Consider the following 14,938-nt stretch of genomic DNA (forward strand, 5'->3'; position numbering starts at 1 on the left):
GAAAAGTAAACAGAGAAGAGCTCATAGCTCAAGATAAAGATGCAGATATCACTTGCCAGTTACCATCAAGTCAAAACAGACTCTACTTGGAAAAGAGTCATTTAACTTACTGCCAATTAAAATTGATGTAGACTGAGAAAAGCAGACATCTTTCCATCAACTTATCCATTCTTCCACGCTCAACTTCATTCTTTCATCCCCATCTCTTTTACCTCCTCCCCAAAAAGCATTAGGGAATCTGTGGTCAGTTTATAATGTCTCCTCCCTGAGGCTCCTTCCTCCATATGATACTCTCCAGTTCCAGCATGTGTTCTCCAGAAGCAACAGCTTCCTTCAGGGCACATCCACCTCCTCTGGCATGGAATCCTCCATAGGCTGCAGAGTGGATATCTGTTCCATGGTGGTCTCCACAGGCTCTGTCCTGCAGTGAGGCCATTGGAACATAGGGAACTGTGATCTTGCTTCCGATAATCATTCCACAGCACCCTGACACCAATTGGGCAGCCACACCCAATACATCATTAAAGCCAAGTTTTCAGTAAAGATGTTTCCGGGATCAGTTTCCGTAAGTCATATGCATTATTTCTAAAGTTTTTATTTTCTTGCACAAGATACTTACAAAACACTACATAACCCAGAAAACAGATCAAAACTGACTAGTGAAATTTCTCAAAGTAAAGAGGGAAAGTACAGATGCCCAGAAACGAGATTCACTGGTGTACTGACACTGCATAACAAGAATTTAGCACTTCCAGAAATATTCAGGATAAAGAATCATACATTGGATTCTTGGAATTACCTTTGTGAAAAGCAAAAATAGGTGGAGCCTCTCCACAATTACGGGTGCTTATGGACTTGCAGAAATTTACTTCATGAGTGATCTCAGAACAAAAGTTGATGTATTAATTATTCCAGATTTATAAAGAACAATTATATTTTTTTCTCATCACTATTTCTCATTATCTTGCTGTGTAAAGCATTTCCACACATTACAGAAACCTGGGCTAACTTTTGGTTATAGAGCCACAGAATCGTTAAGATTGGAAAAGGCCTCTCAGATCCCCCAGTGCAACCACCAGCCCACCCCCCCACGCCCAGTGCCCACGTCCTTCAGTGCCACATCCACACGGCTCCTGAACACCTCAGGGACGGTGACTGCACCACCTCCCTGGGCAGCCTGTGCCACTGCAGCACTGCTCTTGCTGAGAAGAAATTCTTCCTAATATCCAACCTGAGCATCCCCTGGCACAATCTGAGTCCATTCCCTCTCATCCTATCAGCATTGCCTGGGAAGAGGCTGACATCCATCTAACCACCTCTTCATAAGACTTGTGCTCCAGTCTCTTCACCATCTTCCTTACCTTTCTTTGAATAGGCATATATAAAGTATGCTAAGAAACATCCTGATTAACACAGAAGAAGTGATCTTCTTACATACAGAAACACCCCATGCAAAGCTAAGATCCAGAGGTCATAAAGCATATGGCTATCTAATTAGTAGAAAACACTTTCCTTTTCTGTCTCTAACTCTAATTGCAGACATCCTAGAAAGGCTGAGACTATGCTGACCACCCAAGGTGATGGAGGGCATGACATGTAAATGTACCTCCACTACTTTTTTTTTAAGACATTGTCTGCAGCAGGGTGAGGTGTGCTTGTGATCACTTTTTTGAAGGGAGATGCTAATGCTCCTCCAAATGCTGTTTGGGACAGCTGCAATGTCTGGATTTGTGTGCATGCATGTGAGATAATTTGTAAGAGGAAAAAGGTCTAAATTCATCCTTTTATACAGAGGCAACAGAACAACTGATTTTCACACTGGATTCTGTTGGTACTGTGTTGCTTTAAAAGAGGCACCCACTCCTCTTCCACCCAGGGGCCACTGTTATTCACAGAAGGAAGAAAAAGCAGATGAAACTTCCTCACATCTGGAGAGCTAAGAGAAGAGGGCTGGAAGCTAGGAATTCAGCCTGGTAGAGGAACGAGGTAAAACAATAGCACAAAAGTACTTCATTTGGAAGCGGTAGAGAGCTGATTTTTTAAAACACATCTGTGTATTTTACGTGATCTGGGCATCTACAGAAGGTTTATGCAGATGAGAAGATAGATGTTTCTTGCTTATTTTCCTTCCTGACAGATCTGATTTCAAGATGACAGCACATGGATTACAGTTTCCCAGACCACTTGCTGCTTAGGGCATAACCCAGACTCACTCCATCAGCAGATGCATTTTAATGTCAGTACATGGATCAATGACAGGACACAGTCCCCAGGGAGCAGTTTGGCACCCAGGCTAAAAAACAGAAAGCCTGGGCAGTAATGCGTGCAGTGAGCCACACTGATGCAGGACAGATTCTTCATTTCAAAGAGAAAAATCTGCATTCTTCAGAAACAGTGTTCAAAAATTTAATTTTCATTCAGTTCAATGGAGCAGCTTTATAATTTACAGCACCAGATATAGCTAGACGATGTAATGTGGAATATCTGAAGCAGTTCTTTTCCTGTATTAAAATGCACCTTGGGCAACAGAGCCTCAACTTCTCTTAACATATGTTTGTAGCAGATAAGTAAACAATTTGGACGTGAAATGAAAATTTTCTAGATAGTTACAGTCAGAAAAGCATCAAGTCATACTAGACTCCAGCTGCAGTGTGCTGCTGATAAGTTTTTGGGATGGTTTGGCATAGTTAAGATCAAGAAGCTTTGGAAGAATAAAAGGCTTTCTGTGTACAAGTTGTTAGAACAGAGATAGTGAGAAAAAGACATCATTTTACATCAAAATTCTGAAAGTGGCCTTGGTGGCAGGATCGAACCTTACACTGGAGCACATGGTCAGAGTGAAGTGAGCATCTCCATGCTCAATGGAGAAACAGAAATGGAGGAGGCATGGCTGGGAAGCATAAAGTTCCCAAATAAACAAGAAATTCACTTGCCTTGAATTCCATTGACATTTGGCTACCTTACAACCACAGACTCCTACAGCTTTGTTGACATCTTCAGTCACATGCATGGTGAATTTTGTGTTTGATTGGTTCCACTCTGCTCCATGGGACTCTGCACATGGCAGCAAGCTGCGAGTGAGCACTGAAATCATACTTACATCACAACTGTGACATCTTAGTGGTAGATCACAGGATAGCAAATAAATCACAGTGAAGTTCAGCACAGACCCAGACCAAGCGATCTCTCATCAAAGTTCCCCTACATGCTGGCTTGTTCACACTGAATACTAAGCCTTTCTTTGCAGCAAGCTCCCACTGCCTAGATCTCTGCTATCAGGCTTAGGGATGCCTACTACAGACAAGAATGCTGTGTGTCCTAAGGAAGACATTTCTTGGACTGCTTCCAAATGAAGAGGCAGGAAAACCTGCATTTCTCTTTTCTGCTCTACTTGGCCATTAGCAGGCAAACAAATGGAAATTTGTTCAACAAAGAACAAATGCTGATCTTAAAAGGTTCTATTTAAGCAGATAGAATACAGTGAAAGAAGCAGTAAGTTGCAGTAAAGATCACAGTATTTCACAATGTAAAATGCCAGGAAAGGTATTCCTGTGCTGGCTTGTCCAATCTGGTCTGCTTTAGACAAATCAGACTGCACTCCCACAGGTGTGTCAGTACTGCTGCAGCCACCATCCTATTACTGTACCTCAAGTTTCCATAGTCCTTAACCAGATGATGGACGGAAACTGTGACCACCCAGATGAGACCAACATGGCTAATGCAGGCTGATCACTTAGGTGCTATTTATGCTTCACTTCCAACAAAGGCAAAATAGCTTTCCCGTGGGAGAGCTCTACCTCTTTTTTTATAAGCACTGCCAATAAGAGCACTGCCAATAAGACCTTGTAGCTTTTGTCACTGTGAAAGGACTCCTGTTGCTGCCCACTGCACACCCATGTCTCTAGCTGTTTATAGTTCTGTCTAATGTTAGCCATCTGAAGTGACATTTCCCTATGTGCATCTATTTCAGACTGAATACAGGAGGTTTTAATTGTTCCTGTGAATAACAAATGGTTTGTGGTTTTTTTTGTTGTTGTTGTTGTTTGTTTGTTTTTGTTGTTGTTTTCCTGACTTACAAACATTCTGATATTCACTTCACTGAGAACATATTCAAGCAGAACTTAAAATGTGATGGCCCAGTGCTGCACAAACACACACAGTCAGTGGTGGTTTTATCTCAGTGCGCAGATAAAAGCCTACCTTAACATGTCTACACTATGCATGTGTTGCCTAAATCTGCAGGAACTGTCCCTTGTCTCTTTTGGTATCGAGAGCAGTATAAGCCAGAACCCTTCACTGCAGTGGTGCATGGCCAGCCAGTCCCTTGGCTTCCCATCACCAAAGACCTCTGAAAAAATGCTTCATTCTTCTCTAGGGCAAGGCCCATAGATGGAACAGCCAAATCTACTGCAAGGTGGTACAGGTCCCTGCTCTGCATCACAGAGCTCCTGCACTATCAGTGAAGAATGTCCCATTAGGCACCAAAGGAACATTCCACTCCTGCATTTTCAAGTTGTTTTTTCCACAGTGAAAGAAAACTATACAAAAAGTTTTTTATTAAAACATATTAGATGATAAGGTAAAATCCCAGAAGATGGGAAATACCAAACAACTTAAAAATATCATCTTCTCTTATTTAACTACGTACATTATTCTGCAGGATTTCTGCCTCATTTACTGCATTCTTTGACTATAGCCTTTTACATTTAATATTTTTAAATATGAGTGAATAAATTGGGGGCACAGAATTCTATTAAGAAAGCAATTTTGTTTATCATGAGCGTTGTTTATCATACAAAATAAATTTGAACAATCATAAGGAAACAGCAGTGGCTCCGTGTCCTTCTGGTAGCCTCATTCTTTTCCCATTCTAATGGCTGTCAAAGATTCTCTGTTCAATGTAAGTAATTTCCTATGCTTTTTTGAACTCTAGCATGAAGAAAAACATTCAAAATCAAAACATGAAAATGTTTTAATGAGAAATTATTATTTTATTTGTCTCCAAATTGCAGGGAAGAATTCTTATGTGGCTTATTACTAGCTCCTTTAATAGCTCTGTAATGTCTTATTACTAAATTATTTTATGTGGACAGCTAGATTGCTATACACATGAGATTAAGTTATGCATAAGTTAATCAAGCTATTCATCATGAATTTTGAGTCACTGGCCAATCTGACAATGACTGACAGGCTCTGGAAAAGTATAGTACAGCTGAAAAACCTGACCTAACTTTTAAACAGCTTTCTCTGTGATACCAACATAATCAAATAGAGTTTTACGTATGTCATGCTGTTGCTGCAGCAACCTGGTCTCCCCTCCTTTGACTACTGATAGGGTGTCTCTAAGCTTGATATGGCCTCAGATGGCTTGAGATAAATCTCTTGGGACTGCTCCAGATAAAAACAGATTAATTTGCAGTTCCTTGAGAATGAAGTAACTGTTTCACATAAACTACTTTTCATGTCCATCAGGTCTGAGCTTCCTATTCATAACCTTTATAAAAATGACTTGTTTGGCACAGCACCCCCAGACATTTAGGAGAAAGAGGTTGCGTGGCAGAAAGGAGGATTAAAATGGCTTGACTTCTCTTGTATTTTTCTTGAAGGGAAAAAGAGAAAAGGTTATTTCTGTGAAAGCAGTAGTTGCATTTTTTGTTGTGGGTTGTTTGGTTTTTTTTTTCCCCTAGAGGTTTACATCTGAATGGACCTAATTTTCACATTTTTATCAGGGATAAAACCAGGACAGTAAATGCCAAAGATTCTAAGCAATGTGTTTCCTGAAGCCACATTTAATTCCTAGCTAGTATGACTGTATATTTTATAAGGAACCTGAATATTTGCTAAAGAGTTTAATGGTTTTGATAGTACATCAAAGTATAAGGCTCGAATGATGTGAAAGTCTCTTTCTTGCTTAGAGCCATTCTTGGAGGAAGAAGGCTGAAACATACAAGACAACATGCCAGACCAATTCAGGGAATATTTTGTATTTACTTAAGATTTACAGCCTTATAAAACGCATAACCATCTTGTCCATGTACAAAATATCCTTAGTCAAAGTTCTTCTGTATTTGAAACATGTATAATTACAGGGGGCATGTGTGCCTTGGTGGAGTAAGTGCCAGAATGAGGAGAACGAAGGGAAATCATACTGTATCCTAAAGGTGTTTGTTGCTCAGATTTACCATGTTTTATTTTCAGCAGAACACCACTGCTGAACTGATGCAAAGAAACAGGCTGGAGAGGACATGAGAAAGTATGCTCAAGTTGTGCCAGGGGAGATTCAGATTTTATGATTCTATGCTGAAAGTAGGCTCAGAAGAAATCTGAACAGTGAAAAGGTACTTGCAAGAGCCATGGACGCTGCTGGTCTCCGATGGGCTTCTGGCTACAGTCAGATACAGCACCTAATATTTGGCCCGTACCCAAACTGGGAGAGGAAGACATGTGTTCTGTTTCTTCAGAGCATCCTCCAGTGACAGGAAAAGTTTCCATGCTATTATTTTATACAGCCCTCCCAGGTCTGATCTCCAAGTGTGAGCTAACAGTTCAAGCTGTAAGATGCAACTTCTCATTGTTACCTGTAAATTGTTTAGTTAAATACACTTTGGGCTCCATAGCAACAACACTTAGCACTTCAGACTCCTAATTTCCAAGGATCTATACAAATCTTCACCAAATATACAAACTTTAAGAAAACGTCAAAGTTGTGATGCAGTAGACAGAAGTGGTCGAGGCCTGGATTCACCTCCTGCTTTGCTACAAGTTTTTCCAGCAAAACACTTCAGTCCTATGGAGTTGATTTCCCAAGCCATAAAATCAAATTAATTGCATGTGCTCTGTGAAGTACTACGAGCTCTACTGCTTTAGAATACCTCAGTGTTATTATTATTCATTATGATTCTTGTTGAAACACAGCACAGTAGGAATGACATGAGGTAAGGCAGTAATGAAACTAGCTCAATACCCCCTTTCATTGCATGGTAGATCACATAAGCATCAATTTCTATGGATTTGCCTCCTAATTATATGATCCAAAACATAAGGTATATGCACTTTTTCTTCTCAGAATCACAGTAAACCCAATTGATATAATCCCCCTTCCCTAAGAATGGGGCAATTCATAGTAGTTGTTCACTGTTTAATTGTTACAGTATACTGCAGTAGTTTTACTACAGCTATAGCATTCTAAAGATATAAGACAAACTTTGAAAAGAGAAGTAGTTTTCTTTCTGTAGACCAAATACTTGGCATACTCTTGCTCTACTCTGTTGGAAAGCAGAGAGTTAGAAACCTACTGGATTCACGGACCTATGTGTGCTTTCATGGACCGTGAAGGCCAAAGCTCTTTGACAGGAGAAGATATTTAGCATTAAAGAAATAAGCAGTGAAAGAAATACTTAAAATACGTTAGGCTGACACACAGACTGTCATCAAGTGCAGAAACAGCAGTAGCAGATTAGGCAAGCCTAATTACTCACCTGGGAATCTGCCTTGCACGCTGAGGACATTAATGACACATCTCTCCCTGGGAGGTGAAGGGGAGGTGATACTTAGTAGAAATGAGTGGCAGCAAGGGCAATAAAAACAACCTGGCAGGACTCTGCTTCATCAAGCATCCTAGGAGATACCAAGAATAAACTTGTATCTTCAAACATTTTTTCTTCTTTTCTTATAGCTACCTAATGTTGTTCTTCTAAAACGGTGAAGTTTTTTTCCAAATCCTTTCATCTGCTTATTTCCTTGCTTATTCCAAAACAGTTAGAGCTGAAAAGTATGTATGACTTAACAATGCACTGAATGTTCTTATAATATTTTTAGCATGCCCGATCCTTTAAAAAGTGTGGGTTTTTAAATGCTCTCTATATACTAAAAATCACTATAATGTAAAATCATAGTGATTTTAAGGTCTCAGTGGCATACCACTAAATTCGAGGAAGGCTCTGTTCTTCCTCTGTCTGACAGCCAAAGCAAAGCTTCAGCATCTGTGACAATACTTCTTGCAAAAAGCATTGCTTGGACATAATGGATGTGGGATGCTTCACTTTTCCTTCATATGTAGATAGAACAATGAGTTTTGCACACTTTCTCACTCTAAACAAGTTCTTCTCCATATTTCTGGAGATACTTCCGCACTCAGACTGTCATTTCCACCTACTCAGCATTTCACCAGGACCTCTATGCCATTTAGCAATATGGAAGGATAATTGGCCTTGAGCCCTAGCCAGAATCAACGTGCTGGAAACAAAATTTTCCTTGAAATAGATAAAGTTAGCTTTCCCAGATCCAATGGCAGCACGTGGAACCAATTTCAATGCTAACAGAATTCGTAATGCTCATGTTCTAAACTTTTAGATGTGTAATCCAAAAGCTTAAAGAAACAAACAACCAGAAGGTGTATTTGCAAATAGAGCCTGATGGATCAAAGAAAAGCTCAAAACTGAACCTTTGAGATCATTTCTACCTCTTTGTCCATACTGCTATGACATATTACTTATTCACATCTCCCAGTGTGCCACCCCAATTTATTGAGGAGGTACAGAGGAAGGTATAAACATAACATAGGGAAAGTTATGCAGTGTTAGAAAAAAAAAAAAAGAAAAGAAAAAAAAGAAGATATTTTAACAGCCTGCTCAGACACTTCATTCCTGTGGTTGAAATGAAAAAGTGCCTATTTGGAATAATGAAACAGTTTTAATTACGCTCAGTGAAAGCAAATACACCATTTGAAAGCGAATCATTTTCTAGATAATACTGAATCACCTTCAGAAGAAAGGAAAAAAAAAAAAAAAAGAGAGAGAATGAAAGGTAATAATATTCCCACTATAAAGCTTTTCTAAAGTCATAAACTCATTATTGTCAACTAAAACCTAAAGTCAACAAAAACTAGGACAAACTGGGCTTGCGGGTTACAGATCCAAAGCTGTGGAGTAAAACTAATCAGGTCTTGGATAGGATTTTTTTCCTTCATTGCAGGACAATCTATAGCCTAGTTGGTCAAATCAAGCCCTTCTGAGAAAAGAAGATTAGAGGCAGTTGTTTAAAATATTGAGGAGGGGAGGATGGGGTTTAAGCTTTATTACTGACCAGGATAGACAAAACAGACTATAATGAAATATTTGAGGTTGTACTTGCGGTCTGAATCAAAAACGTTAAGTGGAGACTGAGCCATATGGAGGAGCTTATAGTGACAGCAAGAACTGATGCTGGATATACAAAATTTAGTGTTGTGGGAAGGACGCAGGAGTTCAAAAAGAAATTCATTGTACCTGAACAGAAATAAGCTATTAGGCAAGAACAGAAACCCAAAGAAATTTTATTTTATTTATAACGATTGTTCTTCCTGCAGTGTTCACCTGTACTGAGCATGAATTATTAATTGAAAAAGTACTAGGTTAAGTGTCAAACAGTTTGCATAAATAAAAATATTTGATGGAAAACTATTATCCTTCGGCAAAATTTCATTGATTTCATTGTTGTGAAGATTTCATCCTTTATTTTACTGAAGTCCCAACGGTCTGAACTGATGCACATATGTTACATAAATGCTTTTGAAGCCTTGGTGAAACACAGCAGGATACCCTATTTATCTGCCCACATGGAGCTCACAGTAGCACCACAGAAATACTCTGCATATCAGGATATACACCTTGTGGAAGTAAAGAGGAAGTAACAAATTATTATAGCACAGATGTCAGTGGAACAAAAACAGCCCTGGCTGTTTTCCATTTCATTTTTCTGTAACTCACTTGACTCTTGACTAAGATACATATGCAAAATTTGCCATTGCTGATCACATATCTCCCAAGATGTGAAATGCAGCAGCAATGCACCTTCATGCCATACTTTTTTAAATTGTATTTCATCACCGTCAGTGCTGACTATATCATCCCAACTCCAGTCTTAGGACCTTTTCTTTGCCGTTCTCCATCAATCTTTTCTGACAAAAGTTCCAGGACAGAAGCAACACATCTGGTGTTTTTGTTAGTATGGCTGGGAGTGGCTGCCTGCTGCATAGTTATCAAGCCACAGTACTATAGACTATTTTAAGACTATAATTTTTGATTTTACAGCTCATCTATTTCATGTTAAAGCAGATCTTTAGGTGTATTCTGACAACAGAAAATATACACTCTCCGCTTTTTGGAAAGCTAACATCTCTAAATTTCTTCGCATACTGAGCAGTGCTTTACGCCATCCCAGTAACAGTGATTTTCCAGCAGCAGTACAGTCATCCAGCAAACACTGCTACTGAGGTACCAAGAGCTGATGGGGCAATGGCCGCTGCAGGAAGCTGCAGGCACTCAGTGATCACCATTGCTTAGTTGTGGTTACCAAGCCTGCAGAATTTGTGGGCAGAAAACAAGAGAAACAAGACACATGGGGTTTGATTTTGTCTGACCCTACCCATCATTAGGAAGGGTGGTAAGTAGGCAGGGCAGCTGGGGAAAATACAGAAGTTTTGTCTCTCATATATTAAATATGTCCAGCCAGCTCTTCAAGCAATTTAAACCAGCATGGCTCCCTTGAGTTCAATAAAAGGATGTCAATGTACATCAGCTGAGCGTGGCTTCATGACTTTTTAATACACCCCAGTGGAGCAACCCAGCACAGCAAGCATCTTCCATGGTAAAAAAACCTTGAAATACAATGGTATAGAACCCAAAGTAATTCATCCCCCCGCATCTTCAAGCCTAAATGACGGAACACAAAGAAACTGCCAATGAGATTTTGTTTTTTATAATTTCAGGATGCAACCACACAAATCATAATGCAGTCAAGTGTTTTACCCAGGATCACTGTATGCATTGAGGCCACTGAGCTCCACCGACCTTTTTGTGCACAAGCACAGACGTGCTGGAGTGCTCTGCTAAGGTGCTGGCAGTGCATTTTGCATCTGCCTTTTATAGGGCATTTTTGACTTGATTAACCATTTAGAGCATGAGCCAAATGTTGCACTGTCTCATACTTTGTGCAGTACTCCCATATCCAGTGAGAAGGGAGATGCCTAATAACTTTTGCTGGGACATATTGGTAGCAATCCTTCAGAAATACTTGTGGTAAAACAGTCTTCTGTTAAGTGCTGAATGAGGAAACTTAAATAAAATATATTATAGTGAAATGACGAGCCACTGAGCATTTGGGATCTGGTTAACAGTGTGCTGTTAATCTCTGATCATCTAATGATATAAAATGCAGTCACATTGCCTACAACATTATGGAACACAATACCATGTAGACATCTAATAAGAAATAGTTTCTTTTTAATTAACATTTTAATGACATCAAAACACGACAGAACTTTCTACAGTTTTTTCCATGTCACACTGAAGAAGCTCAAATGTGTATTAACATAATTCCCTTCACAAATAAAGTCTTGAAAAAGGTTGACAAGAAGCAGCAAATTTCCAGTGAAATTAATTAGGCTCTCATCTTTATCATTCTCACACTGTAGAAATGCAAATATTATACAGGAAAAACCTCCCAGCTCCAGTCCTGCTTGAGGAAATACAGACAGATCTGTTGAAAGCTATACTAAAAACGTCAACTTATGAAGAAAACCATATTTGGTGGGTTGAGTTACACATGTCTGTTTTAAATCTACATTTCTCAATCAGAGAGAAATATTACGGGGCTAATTCTCCATCTTTGAAAACACAGCTCACAAAACCACTGGGAGTTTTGCTGAAGTAAGGAATAAATCAGTGCAGAGTCAAAACCCATATTTAAATATTCCAATTAACTACAGAAACATACCAAATATTACTGAAAATCACTTCTGGTATCAGTTGAAGAGTGTCTATTTAATCAACTAATGCAATTTCTATGAAACCTAAGAATTACTCATTTGCTCATTTTCAGGAGTTAATTTTAGAGATTAATTCCAAGTTTCATCCAAGTTTAACTTCCTACAAGTATCTGTTGCAAAGTGCCATGTTCTCTTTTTAATTAACTCCAGCAATATTTTAATAACTGGTGTAGTTTATCAAATATTCTTTACTTCTAATCCAGCGTGTTGCTTAAGCAGCTACTCTTCATTAATTAACCTGCAGTAATGCTGGAGTATATTCTTATAGCTTCGTTACGTTAGAAGTTGCAATGGTCCAAAGGATGCACGCTAAGAAATAACGCTCTGCCTCCAAGCATTAATGTCAGATTTTGTGGCTGATGAGAATTCAGTGCTTTTGAGACTGTTTCTGCAACTTAGTGCCTGCTCGTCTTAATTTGCATTCTCCTTTCCCATATGTGAGTTGGTTCATTTTATACAAGCTGTGCAAGTAGGGCAGGCAAGAGGGTCAGGTTGACTCAGTGCGGACTACAAATTCCTCAGTATTAAGTCAAAAATATTAGGGTTGTGAACTTTAAATATACTTTCACATAATATAGTCTAGGGGGTTACGTATAGATAAAGACAGTGTTTCCTTGGACAGCTCTATTAGTTCATACATCAAGGAAAAAGCTTTTTAGCATGAACGTGAAAGAAATAGTAAGACACTAAAGTATTGTATTGCATGAAACTGAAAGTGTATCTTATCTCAGATTCCACTATTTTCTCCTAATGGATCAATTTTACTGTTCATTTTCTTGTTTAGAGGAATAGGAAAGTAATCATCATCTAGATGCTGAGAAATAGCCAGAATTTCCCTTCACAACTAATTAAATGCCAGCAAAAGAATCCGTTCATTTGTATCATAAGCCAACAAAATAAAAAAAAAAAAAATCCAAAAGCTCCCTAACAGTGCAAAATGCAATTAAATACAGTGTATTAATTCAGGCAGCAAACTGCAGCACATTGTATGGCAGTGCTTTCTTTTTCTTAATTAACCAAAACGCGACAAAGAAAATCTGATGGCTTAATGGCATTTTCCTCAGTCAGAAATGCTTTGGAATGATTTTATTATGTTATCACAAAGAGCGTAGAAGGAGCTATTTCCATTACTTCTGTGTGTCACTTTGAAGAGTGACAGAGAGACTTGTCCCTGTTAGCGGATGTGAAGGATTAATATTGATGACATCATTACTTTATAGGCAGGATAACTACAGCAATAAGTACACTGAATATTTTACACATTCACAGCCACCTAAGGAACATTCATTCTCAGGCAGCATCACTCTAGATGTGTGTTTGCTGCCGTGATTGAAAGCTTAGTAATTTGTCTCACTTATTGTCATATGACCATAGACAGCATTAGGGCTCCATCGCTGCAGTCATCACTAGTGAGCTTGCACCAAACGGACACACATCTCAGAGAGCAGAGAACCCACAAGTTGTGCAGGGCTATGTAAGAGAAAAGCAACGCGGGGCAATTGCCTGGGAGCCTCGCTAGATTGATCACAGCAAAGCACTTTGTGCAGCAGAGGGGTGGACATAGGGAAGAGACCACACTCTAAACCTCTGCTAGGTCCTTGCAGAGCTGATGCCAATTGCGAAGCCAAGGCTCCATCCTGCACAGAGCTAAGCAGTTAGCCTACATCCAAGCAAATATACTTTTGTTCAAACTCTAAAATGCTTCAGTTGCCTCAGAAGCTATTCCCAGCCTTAACAAGGAAGTTAAGGCTGCCTTGCAGCAGCCAAGCAATATATTTGCAAAGCTACAGCACGTGCCTGAGTTATTTGAGCACACTTTCTCCCATGAGTTCCACTAGCCCTGAATTCACTTTGCGTCTCACCTGCACTCTGTGTGTACACACTGCCTCTACACAAGGCACAGCTCTGTGGTGGGAAGCAGAGAGAGCAGCAAACTTCAGCTGCACTGCATGGAGAAAGAAGGAGAGCACACTGTCCGCACACAGACAGCTCCAGACACATCTCAGATTTTCAGCTGCAAGTTGCTGGGTGCCTTCAGATTGTTCTTTCTCAGTGCTTTGAGGAACTGAGCCCCTTCATTTACTCCTATCTAACCCTTGATGAGCTCTCCGAGCTGGGAGCAGCCTTCCGCTGGGTTTTTAGAGGAGAGCTCGTGAGTGGGGTTAGCACTTGAGGCTAAGAGGTACCAATCTGTTGCTTGGCACAGGGCTATGCTTTACCCAGTGCGTCCCCCCGGGCGGTGCAAACGATTTCTTTTCTCTTTACTCCCTTCACGTTCAGCACTTCCCAAGAGAGACAGGCAAAAGGGATAAGAGAAAGAGAAGAGCGGTATCTCCTGTCTACAGCCTACAACACAGTTGCTCCTCACCCCTAACTCCTGCGATACTTTGTATTCACCGTCTCACTGATCGACACAAGAAGCCCACTGTCGGGAGAGCGGCTTCCTGCGAGCCGAGCAGGGTTTCCATGGTGCGGAGTTTTTCCTTTAAAAAACAAATCTCTGTTTGCTGGGGCTAACGCGTACGGATAGCACTTCGGGAGCGCTCCGTTCCAGGGTCAGGGGCTAAGAACGAAGGAAGGAAAACACTTTCCCCTTCGGAAAGGAGGACGGGAGCAAACAGAAGGTTGGAGCGCGCGGTGCAGCTCCGACCCGGCAGATCTCGCCACTTTTCAAGCTCTCCGAGCCGCTATTCGCGGTCCCCGCAGCGTTGGGCAGAGGCTCCCGTCCCCTCTCCCCCCGCACCGGGCACCGGGGCAAACTTTCCGAAGTGGCGGCGGCGAGCGAGAGCCCGCACGGATCCGCTCCGCCGGGGGGCAGGGCCCCGCTCCCGACCCCGCACCCGCGCACTGCCCGCACCCGCTGAGCGGGGAGCCCCGCGCCCGGCGGCGGTGCCCGCGGGCGGCACTCACCGATCCGCAGCACTTGCTGCCCGCTGAGGGGCAGGCCCGCCGAGGCGCACAGCAGCACGAAGAGGAGCCCCCCGCCGCCGCCGCTGCCACCACCCGGAGCCGCTCGCCGGGGCCACCGTGGGCCGAAGGCGCTCGCCATCCTCAGTTCATGCCGGGTCCGCGGTGCGGGGCGCGGGCGGCTACCCCCGGCGGGGCCGGCTGCGCGCCGCCGCTCCGCGCCGC

The 14,938-nt window shown here is 41.3% G+C and overlaps 1 protein-coding gene across 4 annotated transcripts in view; it reads right to left on the bottom strand.

Moving 5' to 3' along the window:
* Positions 1-14,855, bottom strand: part of GRIK1 (glutamate ionotropic receptor kainate type subunit 1) — a 155,465-nt gene extending 140,610 nt beyond the window's left edge. For all 4 annotated transcript variants that reach the window (XM_042810599.1, XM_042810601.1, XM_042810603.1 and 1 more), the window contains exon 1: positions 14,717-14,855. In XM_042810599.1, coding sequence (XP_042666533.1) covers positions 14,717-14,855 — 139 coding nt within the window. The remainder of the gene's footprint in view (positions 1-14,716) is intronic.
* Positions 14,856-14,938: the final 83 nt, after the last annotated feature.

Source organism: Centrocercus urophasianus, unplaced genomic scaffold, assembly GCF_019232065.1.
Source record: "Centrocercus urophasianus isolate 14NV4802_14NV808 unplaced genomic scaffold, USGS_Curo_1.0 seq_12, whole genome shotgun sequence".
In the NCBI taxonomy this organism is placed as follows: Eukaryota; Metazoa; Chordata; class Aves; order Galliformes; family Phasianidae; genus Centrocercus; species Centrocercus urophasianus.